The 19,988-nt window shown below is 43.1% G+C and overlaps 1 protein-coding gene across 2 annotated transcripts in view; it reads right to left on the reverse strand.

Moving 5' to 3' along the window:
- TRPC7 (transient receptor potential cation channel subfamily C member 7) overlaps positions 1-19,988 on the reverse strand; it is a 119,192-nt gene that overhangs the window by 38,927 nt on the left and 60,277 nt on the right. For both annotated transcript variants that reach the window (XM_019535132.1, XM_019535131.1), the window contains exons 3-4: positions 18,844-19,008; positions 8,800-9,016 (exon numbers count right to left, since the gene is read on the reverse strand). In XM_019535132.1, the coding sequence (XP_019390677.1) occupies positions 8,800-9,016; positions 18,844-19,008 (382 nt within the window). The remainder of the gene's footprint in view (positions 1-8,799; positions 9,017-18,843; positions 19,009-19,988) is intronic.

Below are 19,988 nucleotides of genomic sequence, written 5' to 3' on the forward strand. Positions count from 1 at the left end.
ACTGGTCCCTACTTAGGAAGACAGAGGCAAAGAAATCGTTAACACCAACTGTGTTGGTGGTGTTGAGCAAATCAGAATTAGAGATAGGTCTGAGTTCTGACTAGAACACAATTATAACTGTGTTTGGATCCGTGACATAACTAACAGGGCTGACACCTAGGACAAGCAGGGGGAGGGGAGGGAGTTGGTGTGTAGTTCTAGACTGGATGCAGGGGACTGCGGGCTCTGAGACTGTGGGGTGGGCAGAAACCTTAGCCATGCCAAGACTTATACAGTCCTGGCTGAGCTGCGCCTGGCGTATGTACTGGCTGTTGCTCTTAAAGCCGCAGCAGTCAGAAACTGTCTCGGAGTTCCCTGCATAGCAATGCTTTCAGGGTGCAGACTTGAGGGGGGGGGGTGCAGTTCTGGCACCCCCTCCCAACCTGGCACCCAGGGTGAATGCTCCTTCTTGTCCACCCTTCGTTATACTAACAGCACAGTTCAGATACTCCACTAACCCCTGGCCAAATTTCAGCTGGTAAGGTCAGTGAAGGGACTTGTAGGTCCCTTGGGATATCTACAAAGATTGTTTACCATCCTAAGAAGAGCTGTAAATATTTTCCTAACTGCATCAAAGTTACAGACATGTTTTGTGTCCAGTCCTGTTCCCATGGCAATGGTAAAATTAATGCTTAATTCAGGAAAAGCTGGAGCAGGATATATCGGTTTCCAGGTGCCCTTCTTTGATTTTTGTCTTTTTTTTCCAACTCTTTCTCTTTGCTAGAAGTTTTTGTGATGCAACATGTAGGTGCATTTCACTGGCTACGCCTCCAGAGCCTCGTCCATGTGTACAATGGACTGCCTCAGAAGGTAAAGGCTGAAGATGAAATTTTCAGAGAGAAATCAAATCACTGTGAAACTTTCCTCAGGTGGAGAATTGGAGAACTGCCAGTCTGTGCATGCACGCTTGAGAGGTGGAAAATCAAAACTGAGCTAACATCTTAGGTTAAGGTACCCAGTCAGTGACCTCTGGAAATGAAGGTTCAGCTCTCTCTCCATATCAAATGCCCATTGGTTTCTATAGTGTGGGTAACAGGCGCCTACACAACTTGGCATGAAAAGGCAGGAGTGTGCCAACAATGCAACACAACTAATCAGCTACAGTATCACAGGTGCCTGGAGAGGTTTAACACTATACAGGCTTTAGCCAACACAATCAAGACTCCTCCTTTCAGGAATAAAATGCATGTTTCAACTTAATAAACAAAGGATAATAATTAGTACTACTGGCATGAGTCAGACACAGCTAGTGTACTCAGGAGTGTGTCAGCACACTGCTTGCTCATTTTGGGATGCTTCATTTCCCTGATGCTTTTTCCTTGTACTGGGCAAACCGAGAGTCCCACACTGAGATCCAGGTTGTCCTCTGGTAGGGTTAGGAACAGGCAAGAAGGCTGTTAGTTTCCCTTTTGAGAGTTTTCTCCTCCCTGTTCCTCTATCAATTTGTTGGCAGAAGGCAGGGAAGGTATGACCTATCGACCTGGCAGCTACTTGAATATCTTCAGGGATCTTTGGTAGAGTGAAAACCCTTTGGGATCTTTGGTAGAGTGAAAACCTGTGTCTCTGCAGTGGCCTGGACCCCATGTAGTTGTGGCTCAGATCCTCAAAGAAGGCAAAGTGCATGATCAGGGCCACATCTGACGATGGCATTTAATACTCTTCCCCATGGCTAAGAAGCAGTTGTCTCTGGCTTAAGTAACATGCTAAGGGGAAACCTCCACAGGGTGCACAAGTAGACCGTATGCGATCTCCCTTTCACTGCTCCGTCCTCTCCACTTGCTTCCCATTCTCTCCCTCCATGCGGCACAATGCCTTTTGTTGGGGCTAGCAGACGTGTGTGTGGAAAGAAGCCTCCTCATCTGCTTCAGAAGACAATGACTTAGCCTTCCTTTTCCACTTTCACACAACAGATCTGTTGAAATCAATGGAAGTTGCAGACCATATTCACAGTTGGCTACGTCTACATGTCCATTAACGTGCTGAAATTATGGTGCTTTACCTGTAATAACAGCTACTAATTTAATGCACTGTAATTGGCATGTGCATTAGCACAGATGAATGCTTTTTATGTGACGCTTAACGTCCATTGGGCTAACCTACCGCACATTAGAGCAGTTTTTGCCAGCTGTGCTAAGGTGCAGTAGAATTAGTCCAATGGGCATGAAGTGTCACATGTAGATGCGCCCATTTAGTAGCAAATAACCTCATAGAAGAGGGTAGCAAAACTGATTCCTGAATAATGAGATTTGCATCTGATCCACAGGGAAAAAAAACGAAGCAAATATAAAAGCAACCCCCTTTTGTCCCCAGTAATTGTTGTGTGCCAATATTTAGACTGATCCATTTTTCTGGGGAGAGGGGGTTGGTCACTGACAAATATCAGGAAATATTTTTATGGGTATGAGCAACCAGACTATTTTCTTTACTGACACACACCTATATAAATCTGGTTTAAATATTGACTAAGCCATCATAATTTATTTCTGGACTAGATTGATTACATTACAATGAGCTGCAGGGATTTGCAGCTGGAATATGTAATGCAAAGAAACATGTTCAAAATCAAGGAGGCTGAGTACAGTTAAAACCCGCACCACAGTGGTTATGTTAGAGCATGTGAAAACTGTGTTTCGAATCAGCCCCATTGGCCAACTTGGCAGCTGATCATTTTTTTATAACTGCAATTGCAGAAAGTCCGTGCAAGACAGAAGAGCTGCTGCAGAGACATCGGTGCGTAATGATATGTATATTCTTATGGGTGGAACCAAGCCATTGTTGTCAATAAAAATGTTTTAGACGAATGAAATCAGATCTACAGATTCAGGCTATGGAAAACGGGAGGGTGAAAGACAAAGCAAGCTCAGCAAGATGGTCCGCATGAGAATAGGGAAGAACCTACCATTAGAGCTGGTAGGAACTGTTTGTGTTTCATTTGCTTTTCTTTTAATAATTTTGGGTTTGTCTGAATGTTGTGTAAAATAATAGCCTTGGGGGAAAAAAAGGCCCCAGCCTTTAGTTCAGCTGACTGCTTATTAGCTCTGTGTGTCTGTTCTTCCTAGACACGTGAAACTCCCAGTCATCTAGGATGGGGGGATTAAACGCATCGCCTGCAGGCTGGATCCAGCCCACACGGCTCTTGGAGGGACCAGAAATGTAAGGGGTGGATCCGCTCGCTGAGTTCTGGGGTACAGAGACCTGTGAGGGATTCAAGCGATGGCTGTGCCAAGCCACTTGACTCCTCAAACAGACACAGTGGCGGTTCATAGCACTGCTGCACACCCACCGCTGCAGGTTGGTGCCGATCTGGCCCGGGGAAGCCAAATAAATATTGACACCCCCTGATCGAAGAGGAACATTTAACCGCAGTCAGAAAACACTTGGGACCAGTGTCCCATTACACTAAAACTACACCTTGTGCTTTAATTCGCAGCCGTGCAAACTGGGTGGAAAACACTGTTTTGATCCACTGGTGTTTTACTCACCCACTTTGAACTGACTCCACACTGACAGAAATGATTTCTGTCCAAGCCAGGGAATGGGAAAGCCCGCCTTTTGCATGAATTTCTGAGCGCAATTTCATTCAAAGGAAGTGGTAACCTGTCAAAACCCTCTCTCTCGTTCTCACTTCCCACAGTTACACTGTCATATTTCGACAGTAACGGTGGCATCATGTGGGGCTATAAAGTTCACCCTCACTGTTGATAATTGGGGAGGCAACATGGAACTACCGCCTTTGCCCAACTTGAACCTGAAATTTCCTACAGGGTATTTTGCCTTCAATATGTGTATGTCTGAAACAAAATATGGTGTGGATTTCATATCTGCAGGAAGTTTTCATTGCGGTCATGATATCCCAGCCCATATTCTCTCTTGGCCATGATATAATAAATTAACAGTGTCATATAATCATGGGATAATGCTACATTTTAAGACTCCTCATTACTGTACTGGTTGGCAGCCAGGTAACTCCATCAGCCAATTTCCCAGAAAGATTTAAGGCCAGGGGACCGGTAAACTAATTACCTTAAAATGATTGGCTGAAGTTGGAACCAGTTATGCATCATCAGCATCCATCCTCACTGCCAGAGAATGAGGAAGAATGGGGAAAAATAAAAACGTGAGGAGAAGAGTTAAAAGCAGAGCAGCGAGAAGTAATATCCACCTCCTTAATTGTACTGTGAATCTTATTTCTGTTGCATGCCTCCATGTCTCACTCTGGGTAGAGTAATTGCAGAATGAATTTAATGCAGATGATGGTGTGGGACCATTCATACAGATGCTCATATTTAATACCTAGGTACTGAAGTTAATATACACCTTGGCAGTCCTGCTTGCTTTCCTTTTTCAGCAAGTGTTTTTATTTTATGTGTTCCTGTATATGGGCTCTTTATCCATACTTATGGGGAAGAGAAGAGGAGTCTCAGCAGGATTTGTCTTTGGTGGACTTTGGATCAGAAAGGCCCCATGTACCAAAGCACAGGCACACCATGACCTAATTTATTTGCTAGACTGCATTTTATGGTCACACTAGAGGATAGGCCACCCTGGACAGGTGGGGGAATCAAAACCTGATGGCATACAAGGTCCTCCACCTCGGGGGAAAAAACCACACACCATACTTATAGGCTCAGCAATGCTACACTCACTAGCACCATGACCAAAAGAGACATGGGGGTCATGACTGATCACAAGACGAACATGAGCCACCAATGCGATGCCACAGCTGATACCCCGGCTTACATCTATCAATGCATCTCAAGCAAAACCCAGGAAGTCATCCTCCTGCTTTACTTGGCCTTGGTGAGGCTGCACCCAGTTCTGAGCTCTGAACTTTAGAAAGGATGTGGAGACGCTTGAGAGAGTCCAGAGGAGAGCCATGTGCATGATCAGGGGACAAGAGAGCAGGCCTATGAGGAGAAGCTGAGAGGTATGGGAGTCTTCAGCCTGGAGAAGAGAAGGTTCAGGGGAGACTTGGTGGCAGCCTATAAGTATATAAAGGGTGTGCATTGGGAACTGGGAGAACATCTGTTCACCAGGGCACTGCAAGGGAAGACAAGGTCTAATGGTCACAGACTCCTGGAAGACCATTCTAGGCTGGACGTAACGAAAAACTTCTTTACTGTCCGAGTCCCGAGGGCCTGGAATAGACTCCCCCCAGAAATGGTGCAAGCACCTACTCTGGACACTTTAAAAAAATACTTGGATGCCTTTCTTGCCGGGATCATTTGACCCCATCAGACTTCCTTCCCCTTGGGCAGATGGCTGGATCCGATGATCTTGCAAGGTCCCTTCCAGCCCTAATGTCTATGAAATCTGTGAAACAGTTTCACATAAAGAGGCAGGAGACAGGGCAGGGCAGCCTTAGAAATGAACCATCCACCATATTTCATAGTTCTTGATACAACATTTTTACACTCCTCAGATTTCCATCTAACCACTGGGTGGATGACTGTTACTTTTGGCCATGATCAAGGGGGCACTGCCAGCTGTCTCCCCATATACTGGAACACCTGGAAGTTCCTCAGATCAAATTAAAATAAGGCTGGCAATTATAAAAACAGTTTCTACTAGGGTACATCTACACAGCCTGGGTAGCAGTATTTTGACGGATAATGATCCTGTGACGAGATAAAATTAAATCAGTGAAAAAGTACAATATCATGCCCCTGTGAGCTTTGGATAATATCATTATAAATAGCCAAAAAATGTTTTCTACCCAGGAAAAATTTCAATGAAAACTCTCCCTCGACACCAGTGGGAAATGTTGACTTCTCAACAAAAGACCAAATATACATGCAGTTCTTGGCAGCCAATAGCAAGAATGTTTTCAAACAAAAAACGTAAAATGTTGGAAACACCAAAAAATTTACGGTTGAAAACTAATGAACACAAATATTTCAGAGGTCACCCGGGATATTTTGAGAAACAACTAAAACTGCTTTCAGACGCTGCAAAAAAATTGAAAAAATGACAAGAAATCAGGCATGCTACAAAAATAAACTTCATGTAGTCAAAAGCTCAACATCTCGCTGGAGAAAAATGGATAGAAAAATCCCACCTATCTCTAATTATTATATTACAACAGTTCTCTTAAAAATTCAGGCTATCATTTGAGATACTACCTTTGATATACGAATAGCTCCACCTCAATTTTTATTCTCTGTCATAACATTAGCTGCAGATATTAAGATAGCTAAAATAAAATATTTTTAAAGGTAATTGTTGTATATGCAGAGTTGGTGGGAGTGAAGCTATATTAGCATGGCCAGACAGTTTGGTTATGTTTTGTGATCTGGGCTTTCTTTTTCAGGGGAAACTGGATTCTTTCCTCCCAACTGGTTGTCCAGGAAATGAGGACAGTGAAATGGAGAAAGGGATAAAATGCAAATAACTTAGGTCATGGTGTGCATGCACTTTGGTACATGGGGCCTTTCTGATCCAGAGCCCACCAAAGACAAATCCTGTCGAGACTCCTCTTCTCTTCGGTGGGCTTGGGGCCAAGTCCATATTGAAGAGTTGGGTGAAACGTATACTTTTATTCACAGTCTTCTGCTTTGCTGTGTGTTGTGACTTGACAAGAGGTGGTTCTTCGGTTCAATGAAAAGGAGCTGCTAGAGAAGTCGGTTGCCATCACAGGCTCATTATAGATGAATTGTCCACAATTTTCAGAAAATGGGCCCGATTGCAAATGTTAATGGGAGTATAGAGTATAAGCGTGTTGTATGACAGTCATTCAACAGGGTTAAAAACCTGCTCACTGGAGCTAGTACCAGAAGAGTAGAGTGTCCAGACCTAAAAATTTCCAGGCAAACGACACTAACACCACTCAAATAGTACTAGCCAGAAAAATCTTAATAATAGAGTCATGGTTGCTTCTTGATGCCCTCATTTCCACTCACCCCTGTTTTTTTAAAAACAATCTTGTTGTTATGGGGTGTAGGATGAGGGTAGTTTTGTTGTATATCACCTTACTATTCCTACTGAAGCACTATGATATAGTTTTTAGGTAAGCTTGCCAGAGAAGAAGCAGACGGCTAGCAAGCAGTGATTTTGAGAGGGCAAAGTTGCAATCAGAAAATCTCATTATACGCTGAAGCCTGTACAATGAGCCATCTTTCTTTCTTCTTGAAACCTGAAATAATTTGCCTTACACTAATGTTTTCTTCTTCCTCCCTCAAGAACTCACTCGGGCTGCCAGCCACCTGCAGCCTGCAAAAAAAGAATCTCATGGCCAAAACCAAATCATCTCCTCCAAACTGTTTTAATATTGCTTCAAACCCCGCCCCCCGCCCCAAAAAACCCCCTCACATATTATTCCATCTACTTTCCCATCTATTCTTTTTTTTTCTGTATGTGATTCTGCTTATTTGAAAGCCAGAAAAAAAAATGGAAGTGGAGACCAAAAAGGTCACTCAATATAACAGGCATCATCCAACTCCTAGGTTGCTGTAATTCCATTTACTTACATGCTGCTCTGGAGCCATTTGTCCTGATGTGAAAGACTGTGTGGAATAAAATAGGACCTTTGAAGCCTGATAAAGATTTGGCAGCTTTGATGCATTTTGCTTTCAGGAGATCTTTACAGCTAATTAGGATTAGTGGTCCAAGGTAACTGGCTTGCCAGTTATCCCTATGTGGTAGGTTTTGTCTGCAGGACTTGGAATGTCCTTAAAACTTCTAGTCTGTCTACTTTGTGCCCATGTGTTCCCCAATATCTGTGCTTATCAGCAATCATCAAGAGCTCAGCTAATTTCTTTGTTTCAGATGCATCCTATTGCAAACCTTCACCCGTCATTTCTTTCATACTGCTGGGATGCTCTTCCCCACTGGAAAACTCCTAGGAAAATTAAAAATCACTCCCAGTTTCTGTCTAGCTCGTCTCAACATTAAATTGCAAGGAACTTTAGGAAGAGCTAAGCATCATCATCTCCATCCTGGAGATGAGGAAACAGATACAGAGAGGTGGAGGGACTCAGTAGTGTAACTAGGCGTGGGTGAACAGAGAACCACAATGGAAGCCCTTGAGGGAGCCCATCCTATGGTGGCGGCCCATGTACAAGGTGTTAAGACTCTCCAGAACTACTCCCCAGCCTCCAGGCCTCATTACCTGCCACCCCTGGGTGCCAAAATTCCTAATTATGCCCTTGGAGGGACTCACCCAGCAGGTTCAATCAGGAATAGCACTCCTGAGTGCAGATGTAATGCGCTGTCCACCAGGGCAGTACCTTCCTTCAATTTAGTAGGACTCAAACTAATAGGGTTCTATAGAAATTACTGTACAACCCAGAGAATTATTGGTAACTGCTAACTTTTCTACAGGGCTATTTTTCTTTTGAGTCATCTCACTGAATGTTATAGAAGATGAGTAATTTCATATTAAATGCTGCAGAGCAGCCCAGAAAACTGTGTATAGAAGTTGGAATTTTCTATTAAACATACCTTTTTTTTTTCTTGTAAGGGAAAGCATTCAACAAATGCTCTGGGAGTTGAATCAGAACATCCTTTACAGCCCTTATCTCCAGACCCCAGCTGACTTCCTTCCCTTTGGGCGGGGGGCTGGACTCGATGATCTTCCGAGGTCCTTCCAGCCCTAATATCTATGAAATCTATGAAGTAAATGCTGTTTTTGCATTCAATGGGCCCCAAATCAGGCTCCATCTTTTTTTTAATCTTTGGCTGATCGGCACCTATAATGTTTCATGTATCTCCAGTTATTTTGCACTTCTCCGTTATGTTAACAGACATTTTGGTTTTGCTTACCTAATACCCACTTCATGATAAGCAGTTCTGTCCAGGAGAACTGAGTTGTTTTCACTCTAAATATTTGTTTGGGATGGTCCGTGATGGTCTCATTTGGAAGGTTTTTGACCCCTTCAAATCGATCTGAGGCATTCACTACTAACAGTCCAAGGAAGATTGTGAAAGAAACTGCATGTGCCACAAATTTCATGAAAGGACTTCGGAGTGTCCGTCCCAGCTGAAAATGAAGCATACGTAAGACACAGTTATTTTTATTTTCTGGTCCATTTATCATATTCCCTAGCATTTTACTCTAAAAAAGATGAGCTCGTTTACACCTGGTAATGTCACTGATTACTCTGGGACATCACTACAGCTCAGGTGCTACAGCAGGTTTGCACTTGTTCAGTTAAAAAAATAAGGGTCCTTTCATGTGTTTTCTGCCAGCATTGGGATGCTAAATGCTTCTCTTACCACCCACCGATGTTTGTGTGACATGGCATTTTCATGTTTGCGCTATCAGAGATGAAAGAAGTGGTAAAAGTATGACTAGTGAAATTTAGGATATTATGGGCCCCTGATTCCCTCTTCTCCCATATACCAGTCTAAATTGGCATACAGCAGTGATGACATTAGCATAAAATTCTGCTACTTTGTTTTTAGGGCTCTGGGAAGCTTCCACAGCTGATTCGATTCGGAGGAGACTCGGCCCAATTCGGAGACTGAATCTCTGAATCTGAATCGAATCAGGAGACAATTAAAAGCTCCAAATCAATTTGAAGCATCCGAATCAATTTGGAAAAGCTTTAGAAAAGATTTGGCCACTTCAGAGATTCGGCCATAGACTAAACAGGCAGCTGCCAGCTGCCTCCAGCTGGTAAGTCTGTTGGGGCTGGGAGAGCGGGGAAGGAGGGATTGGGGTTGGGACAAGCTGCCCAGTTGGGGCAGGGGGTTGCGTTCCTTGGGGAGGGGGGCAGGGAATGGGATGCGGGCGCAGCAGCACTGGGAGCAGGGGTCTGCCCTGCTGCCATTTGTCCAGCTGGGGTGGGGTGGGCGGGGGATGTGAACATGGCTTACTCCAGGGAGAAGGGGGCAAGGGATCAGGACCTCTTAGGGCTTGTGGCAGAGTCCCCCCATGCAGCACGGGGCAGCAGGGATTGCCGCCCCCGCCTGGCATGCACGCAGCAGCTGTCACATTGCGGGGGTGCAACATGGCTCATCAGGGTGCCGCACACTGTCTGGTAGCTGGGGTGGCTCCACCTGTCAGCTGCAGCTTGGCAGGGCTCATCCCCAGCAGCCCCAGCTCCAAGGCAGCGCACAGCGTCCTGCCAAGCAGCACTGCAACCATGCCATGGGTCATCTGCCGCACAGGTGCCAGGTGGGGAGGGCGATCCATGCTGCTCCCCACTACCCTCCCACTGCATGAGGGAGCTCTGCCATGAGTACCCAGAGGCCCTGATCCCTGCTGCTGTAGCCAGAGAGTGCAGAGCTTTTCTTTTCTTTTTTTAAGTGCTGGGAGGCTGGGGCTGGGCAGGGGATGGGGTCGGGCAGGGTAGCCATGGAGGCTTCTCCCATGGTTCCCCCAACCTTGAGAGATGCAAGCACAGCTGCAGGAGCCATGGGAGAACCTGCAGCTGCCCAGCTGTGCCTGCCTCTCCCCAGGCAGTCTGAATCACCAAATCTCTCCTAATCAGCACCGAATCTTCTGAAGCTGATTCAGCCGAATTGATTCAAGACAATGATCCGAATCTCCAAATCGAATCACTGTCTTCTGAATTGGCTGAATCCAAATCCAAATTGCATACTCCCCTACTTGCACAGGCCTATTGGTTATCTAGCAAATCCCTCATTAATAGCTTGTTTGACATATTTTATTTAAAAGCTTCTTTAGTAATGCTCTCTTAATACAGATCAGTCTGATAATTATCTAGTGCAATTACTAGAGCAGCTACAAAGTTACCCAGTAAAACGTAAGGACTTCAAAGCAATACATCCATAAGTGATAGAGGGCTGATCTGAGCTATGCTCTCTTCTTGCAGCATTTGTCTTATCCCTATTCAGAAGCACTGCTTAGCTGTTAAATTAAATGCTCTTTATCTCATTATGTATTTTCCCTGATTTAAGAATACATTATTCTTAAAGAATATGACAGAGTTGTCAGAGTTTTTATTTTCTTTTGGATCAATGCCATCATGGAGGGTAACCCATTCCACAAATGCTTTCTTCTCATGTATAAGGCTTCCCATGCATTAGAAACATCCATAGTGTGGTCTTACCCATCAGTGACTCTCACACATGATGACTTATGCTCCAACCCTTCCTATGTATCCAATGCTTTGATTAATTGAAACAAAAATATATGGAGGAAAGGTTCAGGTTCCCCATTGCTATCAATTAATCAGCTCCTCAAGAAAGACCTACCTCTTTGAAAAAAGAGTTTAAGCCTACCTACTTCTTCCTTCTGTATCAAATTTCTAAAAGAAATTTACTGGGCAACACATGATTTTGCTTTTTGTCTATTTTTTGTCTGATTTTTTTAAAATGGGAAATCTTTTACACAATTGCTAGAGCAGTTAAGCTTACTGGAAAACTTAGGTGAGAGAAATTCCTAGAAAATTTTTCACTATGTGTAAGTGGGAAACTATGATCCATGTCTGAGCCTCAAACCGGTGAAGCACTTAGATATATTCATAAGTCCCAGTGAAGTGAATGAAAAATGCTTAAATACTTCAGTGCTTTGTTGAACTGAGGCCTGAATTACTACAGAAAAATATAGCTTTGTTTAAGTGAAGGCATCTTTTTAAAACAATCCCATCATTTCTTCTACTGGCTCTTCTGCCCTATGCAGGGAGTGTAGAGAAGGCTGAAGTTCTACTGATGGTACCATGCAGACGTGTTGTACAAGGGTTTAGTATGAAGCTTTGTCTGCATTATCAGTCCCACTATTGTCCTTGGACATTTTTCTAATACAGGCTGTAACTTTCCATACTGATGCCATTAAGTTAAGGAAACCGTAATTAAGAATGAGTGAAGCCTTCAGGTAACTATGGACATATGGGTCATTGCCTAGAAGTTGTTAAGAAAACGTATTTTAAACTTATACATGCCCAGTTCTATTCTGAATTCATTCCATGGGGAAAAGAGAGCTTCAGTGGACTATTGATTGCTACCTAGCTGCTGGAGGCCAGGATTTTTGTGGGTGATATATTTTATTGGACCAACTGCATGGCTGGGATAGATTTAGACAATAAAAGGTATCACCCACAAAAATCCTTGCCTCACACATATTTCTTGGACCATCACAGACACAACATCACTATAATACTACCTAAGGCATAGGTGCTCTTTTCTGCCAATTTATACTTTATATAATAGAGACCTGTAATTTATAAGATTCAAGTTGCATAGTCTGGATGATCACAGAAACAACCCTGAGCTATTACAGAAGCAGACGAACTCTATGGATATTATCATTTTGTTCTCTCCCGATATCATAAATTCTGTATTTGCTCAGCGTTACATCCATACTTTATCCTCTGTGGCCATGTCTATACTTGCGGCAGACTGCATAGTTGTTACTTGCTTATGCAAATACTAAATGACTGTGCGGTAACCCGAGTTACTGTGCAGTACCGTCGCCAAACATTTTTTTCCCCAACGCTACTGCACAACAGCAACAAGCTACGGCGCAGTAGCTCATTACTACTGTGCAGTAGCATCGCGTCACAGTTAGCGCCTGGCAATGGTATCGCACTGTAACATCTGATGTTCCTCAGGAGAGCTTAGCATTTATTTCTTATTTTTCTGATCTTCACCAAAATCTAATTTTTAACTAAGTGCTGAAAGCAGTGACTGGGAGATTTTGTGAAAAATTAATGAAGCATCGGTTCTTTCAGGTAACATACTGCCATATGACAATAAAAGATGATTTTTTTTTGTTTTATTTTCTTAAATTATGTTCTAATTATACCTGGGTGCATAGCTGCTTGCGCATACTATTTGACAACTACCTAAATAATTCACAATAGTATGTGTCATCTAAAAAAGAAGGCAAAGCAATGCTTGATAGTGATTGATAACATGACAGTAACAATTACAGCCTACAAACAGCAAAGATCCATTTTTAAAAGAAAAGGTTGTTTCAGGATCCAACATACCTTACGTATTACTGAAAAAGAATAAAGCAAGCAGGCATACGAGCAAAAACAAACCATAAAAAGGCCATAGGAGAAAGGAAGGGTTTCAAGATAGAAATTCATCTGAATCAAGGAAGGAAGAAACAGTTTAAGGAAAATGTAGGTGAGGGATGTTAAATGTCTGATCCATGGGGCTTGTAAAAGGGCCAGGAACTCAGAGGCAGGGAGAGGGAGGAAAGGGCTCAACACTGAAATCCCTGGCATGGAGTCCCACTGCCACTTGCCCTGCTGCTGCCACCACATCTGAATCTGGCCTGCGAGGAGCAAAATGTTCCAGATGCAGCCGGAGGGGTAGGGCAAATTTGACACCCTTCCCGTGTAGACTATTCTTTCTTTTTCCAGCGTTACTAGGAAACTAATTGAACAAGAGCAGGTGTGGTCATCAGGAGAAGAATAAGACTCCCTAGAATAAAAACACTAAGCTGGACCACAGTCAGGATGCCGGTGACTGAGGGTGTGGGCCTTCATTTACAATGCAGAGTGTGTGAAAAGCATGTCGCTCTCTGTACAAGGGAAGGAGTTTCTAAATTAGCCATGGTAACGTTCAGAATTGAGTTAGGTGCCACCTCTGTTCTGCTAGGAACAAAGGAATGACCTTACTTACATAAGCCTTGCACGCAGCCCACTGTCCTCCTGCTCACAGTGACATCAAAATAAGTATGTCTTAATCTTCATCCATCTGGCCTCTGGTCTTTCACTTCCTTAGATCTTCAAATGTTCAGTAATTTTGACTTATGAGGTGCCACTACACATGCTATTATTGTGATGCAATAAACTCTTGCTCAATTTGCCCCGCAGTCAGCTGCTCCTGGGCACAGCATTTACACGTGCAGCCAGGTCCGCAGCAATCTGAGCCACAGTGGAGCTGCCCCAAGCTGGCAGAGGGTCTGAAAGGTCAGCTCTGGGCTCCGGATAGTGGTGGCAGGTAGCAGAGTGGCTGGCTAGGGCGCGAGGGTGCTACAGTGTAGAGCTAGGTGGCAGGCAGCCCCTGCACTGTAGCACCCTTGTGTCCCATCCAGCACCTGTCACCTTCTACATGTGCATTTTGGTGGAGTAAATTACCCCATGATAGGATAATACAGCCCTTGACAGTACTATCCTATGACTGAGTTAATTAATTTACTGTGCCATAATACTGGCCCATGTGTAGACTGTGATGCTTTACCATGGAGCTAATTAATCGACTCGCAAGTAAAGTAGATGCATCCTGAATTAGCATCAGATTTTTGTAACAATATCTCATTGAGACATATCGATCAGTACCCAGCTTTCTGAACCAAAAACATTGGCTTTTCCAGGCCTCAATATTTACTGATTTGGAAAACTGCAGAGCAAGAAAGCCTCATTTTCTGTCTCTGGCCTCTTTGTCTACCAAAACCCAATAGTCTGCTCCTCTTTCATAGAGGTGACTGAGTAAACAGTTCATATTCAAATGACTTTTGGTGCCAAAAGATGCATGTAGCTGAATACAAGAGAAATTTTCAAAGTTAAATTGCTAACTTATAGCATATATTGTGGCTTTTCAAACTGGGACAGTCAACATGATTTGGAAGTGAATGGAAACAACTCAAGAGCTGGTAGCTGTAAATCATGGAGGAACCAAATACATCAGAGCAAAATTCCCACTGGGGGGTTATGAGCTACAGACAGATCCTGTTCAGGATACACCTGCAGAAGAATTTCTCTAGATCTCTAGTGAATGGCATTTGCGTGTATGTAAAGACTGCAAAATTTAGCTGATACATTTTAAGACACGTGGAGTAGAAATTATCTTCATTGCTTGTCAGAACTAACTATATACAGCTGGCCTAATAAAAGATAACATAACAAGCCCATCCTTCTTGTACATTTCCTGGACTGTCATGGCGCTGACAATACTCTAGCCCTGCTATATAACAGTAAGTCTTTCCAGATTTGTAAAGTTCGGCAGTATTTTTTGCAATACCCCCCTACAGGAGTCATGTTCATATGGGAGTCAAGGTTTATTCAACCTTGATGAGCAGAAAGGAAAATGCAAAACAATAAGCTCTAATTCTACTTACTATTTCCTTAATAGTAAGGGATCCAGCTACAACTGCAGCAAGCTACAGATACAGCTACAGCCAGCTATAGCTCCTCTTTTCTGTCACAGCAGCAAAATAGAAGAGGAAGAATAGTTACTGGAGCACAACTTCAGTTCTTATTTCCCCAAGTTTTTAGCTCCAGGTAAAAATTCTATGAGGAACAAAACCCTTTCAGCCTGTGGAAGAGAGTTCTGAGCCATCGTGGAGATGGTTAGTTCAAAAACAGAGACCTCCAAAGGTTCTGGTCCCTTCAGGGACTGCATTAAGCACCTGCTGAGGGAAGGTTAAGGGATTAAGGAAGGAGGGCACAACTTGAGCCTTCAGGGGTCCTTATGCCTTGCAGAGGCATCATAGAGCTGAGCTACTTTCCTTGTCCAAGCTTCCTTTTCAGAGTAATGAGTCTCTGCAACTGCAGGCAAAATCATTCAGGAGCCATCGGGACACCACTATGCTTCCTTGGTGTTCCTGAGTCCCAGAGTCCAGCTTTCCTTCAGTTGTGCCTCTAAGCATAGGCAACTGGTGGGGGGGCACATGCCCCCCCAACAAAGCTGTCCCTGCCATCACTACCAGAATCTGCAGTGCTCACCAGCCCTATCCCCACTGCTGATGCTGCCTGTGGCATCTGCGGGTGCTCACCAGTCCTGTCTTCACCGCTGCCAGCGGCATCTGTGGGTGCTTGACAATCCTGTCCCTGATGCCACCGGCAGCACCTGTGGGTGCTCTCCAGTCCCGTCCCCACCCCTGGCATTGCCATCAGCTTCTGCAGGTGCCCCCCCAGACTCAGGAGGCATCAGTTGCCCATGCCTCTAAGCATCTACTACAGAGGGAAGATTCAGGTATAACTCTGACCTAGCTAACAAGTCCTTTTCACAAGATGAAGAGCATTGCCGGATTTCTCAGAGCACCTGAGCACCACCTAGGAACCTGCCCAAATCTCTTCATCTCCTTAGTGGGTACTATGATTGTCTCGAAGTCCACAAGGACACTGATCATCTGTGATGTGATGGGAGGCATGAGTGCCAAGAACCAGATCTTGGATCTAACAGCCATAATTTTGGGTGGTGTGGAAGAACAGTTAGAAATTATGTGCATTAGATTCATCTATTTATGTGTGTTATGGAACCATGCAGAGGGCCTTGGCAAAAAGCAGTGCTAATCCCTTCATCAAAAAAACACAATTAAAACAAATCCCTGCCTGCAGAGTCTCACAGTTTAAATTTGTGATATGATGCAGCATGTGAATCTGGCAAACTCTAGGTTGAAGAGAGGGGAGGAAGAACTAAGGTGTCTGTGATAAGAGAGTGAGATTGCCTGGAGTAGTTAGTGCCTTATGTAGTAATTCTGAAATCAGTGGTTGCATTTACATATGCATTTTAATAAGTGGTAGACTATCTTACTCAAAATTAAAGCATCATGTAAAAAACTGTCTGTGACCTTACTCTAATTCTCAGTAAAATAGTCTACTGTACATTAAGCATCACTAAAAAAGTGTGCAAATGCACTACAGCACAGTAGTGCAACCTAATGGACATTAATTTAGTACCTCACATTGGAGGTACTAAATAAAATGTGCATTAGAAAAGGCCATTAATGCTCATGTAGATGTGCCCAGTGGGTGTGTCTACACTGGTACTTTAATGTGTATTATCCTATTTTAATGCACATTAAAGCATCATGAAAAACTATGCGCTTTCACGAATGCACATTAAAATAGACTAATGCGGCTTTTTCTAGTAACCTCACAATGGATGAACCAAATTTAATGTTCAGTATCAAAAGCACATTAATGAATGTGTAGACACTCCAGTTAAAAGGTAGCCATATGCAGTTCCCCTCCCCTTTTTCAATGAAATACACGGGCTCAAGCATACTTTATACAGTAGCCATCACTTTTAAATGATTGCCTATGCCCTATTTCTATTTTAAAATTAGCCTCTGTTTTGAAGTCATGCTCTCAGCTTCATTTCACTTTTAAAAATTGTATTTTAAATGTCTGCATACATATGTTATTTATAGAAATAATTGATCTATCTGCTATTATAAGTTGCCAGCCTCTGCCTGTTTATAACCAAGAATATACAAAGCGATCCTCTGTTTTTGCAAAAACTGAAGCATATCCTTAAGTTTACAGAGGGCAAGCATCTACACATGCATTTATGATGCATGCAATAAGGTGTCTACATGTGCATTTCAACACAGTAACTAATCTGGTGTAAATTAGATACATGCAAGATGCAGGTATGAATTTTCCACTGAAGTCAGTATAGGTTGCCATATTTACTGTATAGTACAGGCATGCACACGTAGACATGCACGCATACTGCGCAGTAATATTGGTTACTGGGCACTAAATGTGCATGTATAGATGCACCCAGGGGTCAGTAGCTCCATTCAATGCAATAGCTGCAAAATTAACTGCATATTTTTAAAGCAAGCTCAGGTGTTCCTTTTGGATTGGGGCACAATCATTCCAGTTACCCATTTGCTCTTGAAATGTTTTATTTTCTTTTAACATGCAGGAAAGCACCATTATAAATTAAGGCTCTAAAGGAAAGTTGTTCTAATGGATGCTAATGAGTCATTATAAGCTGAACCCTTGAAAAAATAAGATTCCCATTTTCAATTAACTTGAGAAATAGAGGCTAGTCTTGGTTATTTTGAAGGATGCTGGGTTTTAAACATCACTTATAATCTCATCTATTCTAGAAGCCCATCTGTTTTCTAGACGATTAGTCTTAAAATTAATCTTTTCAAATTATAGTCTCTCCTTAATGCACACCAATGGGTCAGTCATTTCTTGGGTTTAGCAAATTTAGGAAGGATTCTTTACAGACATTTAAAGCATATGAGACAAAATGCTTTGAGGACTGAGTAAGCTAGCAATCCAGGGGTCATTCCTGTCACTTTTTTGTGCATTTCATAATCACTTTGTTAAAGATGCTGCCTAATGGATAATATGGGCGACTGCTGTTCACGAAGAAATTGTTCTATTTTTTGTCCGGAGCAGTGGAAAAAACGTTATTTATTCCTCACCAAATAGCCATTTATTTCCACCCCTCTGAGCACTTTCTCTTAGGATGGAAACCTACCAGAGAATTGTTACAGCAGACAATTGTTAGTGTTACTGGCCTCCCAATGGCTGGCTCTGGTCCCTTCATCTCTAAGTCTTAGCAGCACTTAACCCTGTCAGTCACCCAATGGCCATAATGGAAATGGAGCAACTTTTAATGTTGTTTAAACTTTGCCCCCATGATTTGGAGACTGGGCTGTATTTTGCTATTGAGTATCATGACTCGCTTTATTCTTCATCTTGACAAGCTACGGGTTGAATCGCTACTTCATTTTCCCTGCCTCCCATGATGCCCGCTAGCTACAAATAAAGACAAGAGAAACAAAGAGAAGCCAGAAAGGTCCAATGCAGAGAGGAGGAACCCCTCCCCATGCCCATCCACACCCAATACAAAATGGAAAGAGAAAACAATACTGAAAGGATCTTTTCCCTTCATTGAGCTACGTTTTCTCCTCTTTTTCTCCATCTCACTCATACTTTCTCACATCCTTCCCACTGCAACCTAGTTCCGTTCATGCCTTCTTATATTTTCTAATCTCCTTCCCCATCTTTATTACTCTTAAAAGACAAACTGCAAAAGACTCCCTCTTACTGCCCTAGCACTTCAGTTAAAACTCTCCCGGAGTTTTAATGTGGAAAAACCACATTAGTTTAGGAGGAAGAAACAGTTTTGTCTTCAGTCCAAGACACCGGGCTTTAATCACCATAGGTAAGATGCACCTTAGCCAGTCTGTACCTTACTGCAGGGAGCAATCCAGTACGCTATGGCAAGGAAAGGCAGGCCGATGGAGACTCCGAAGACCGCCAGGAATTTCACAGCGATTGACTGCTGCCGTAAGCCTGAGAGGTTTTCGTACCACAGGGTGAGCAACTGCTGCTGGCAATTGGGATGAGCGACAAACTGTAAAGAAAAAAATAATGAATTAATAAAATCACTGATAGCTGTGCCTGATGATTAGGAGACTTCAGGAGGGGGCTGCTATGTGGGGTAGAGACGCGCTGTGGGTTGTACCTCATTTCTCTGCCTACCAGAGCCAGACACGATTCATTCTGTTTAATCAGCCACAGTTTATGCCACGGCTGTTTAGACAATTGTAAATCAGTCTCTCACAGCTGGCAGTCACCAGCACCACGTGTTCAGTCACTATCTTCTGTTTCCCCTCCCTTCTAGGAATGCATGTGGGTGTCCCAGATCAGGCCAGTGATGTGTCTAATGGAAAATCCTGGCTCTCACAGTGGCCAAAACAAATCTGATGCGAGGGGCTGAATCTGAACCTGCAGCTGCAGGAAAACCTGTGGATTTCGCACAGCTGGAAAGAGTGTTGTCTACATGCTTTACAATTATAGTGCCATCATATAATAGTTACATATAATAATTGCAAATATAATAGTTACATATAATAAAGGAGAACTAAAATATAATATTTATAAATATAAATCAAATAAGAAATAACAAATGTCTAAATATGTGTAAAATATAATAGTTACATATAGTAAAGAACAAATAAAGACTTCACTCTGGTTTTTTTAATGCATGCTCTATAATGGGGTGTGAGGGTGCAGGATTTATTTTAGGAATATGGATCCCCAGTTCACCGTTCATCCTCCTAGTTGTTTTTCATGGTTATGAACCTCCTAGGAACTTTGCCTGCTCTTCATCGGTTTGTTAAGAGGGACCCTAATGGATACATCAGCTTTGTTATCCATGGATGCGAACAACAGTGTTACAGTCAATTAAGTTTTTTTACCGCAGTACAAAGGCCATCACCAGTACCCTACGTTTCAGGTGATTCTCCCTTTTTTTCATAGATTTCATAGACATTAGGGCTGGATTAGGGCTGGAAGGGACCTCGGGAGATCATCGAGTCCAGCCCCCTGCCC

Source organism: Crocodylus porosus, unplaced genomic scaffold, assembly GCF_001723895.1.
Source record: "Crocodylus porosus isolate Cpor-Errol unplaced genomic scaffold, CroPor_comp1, whole genome shotgun sequence".
Classification (NCBI taxonomy): Eukaryota; Metazoa; Chordata; order Crocodylia; family Crocodylidae; genus Crocodylus; species Crocodylus porosus.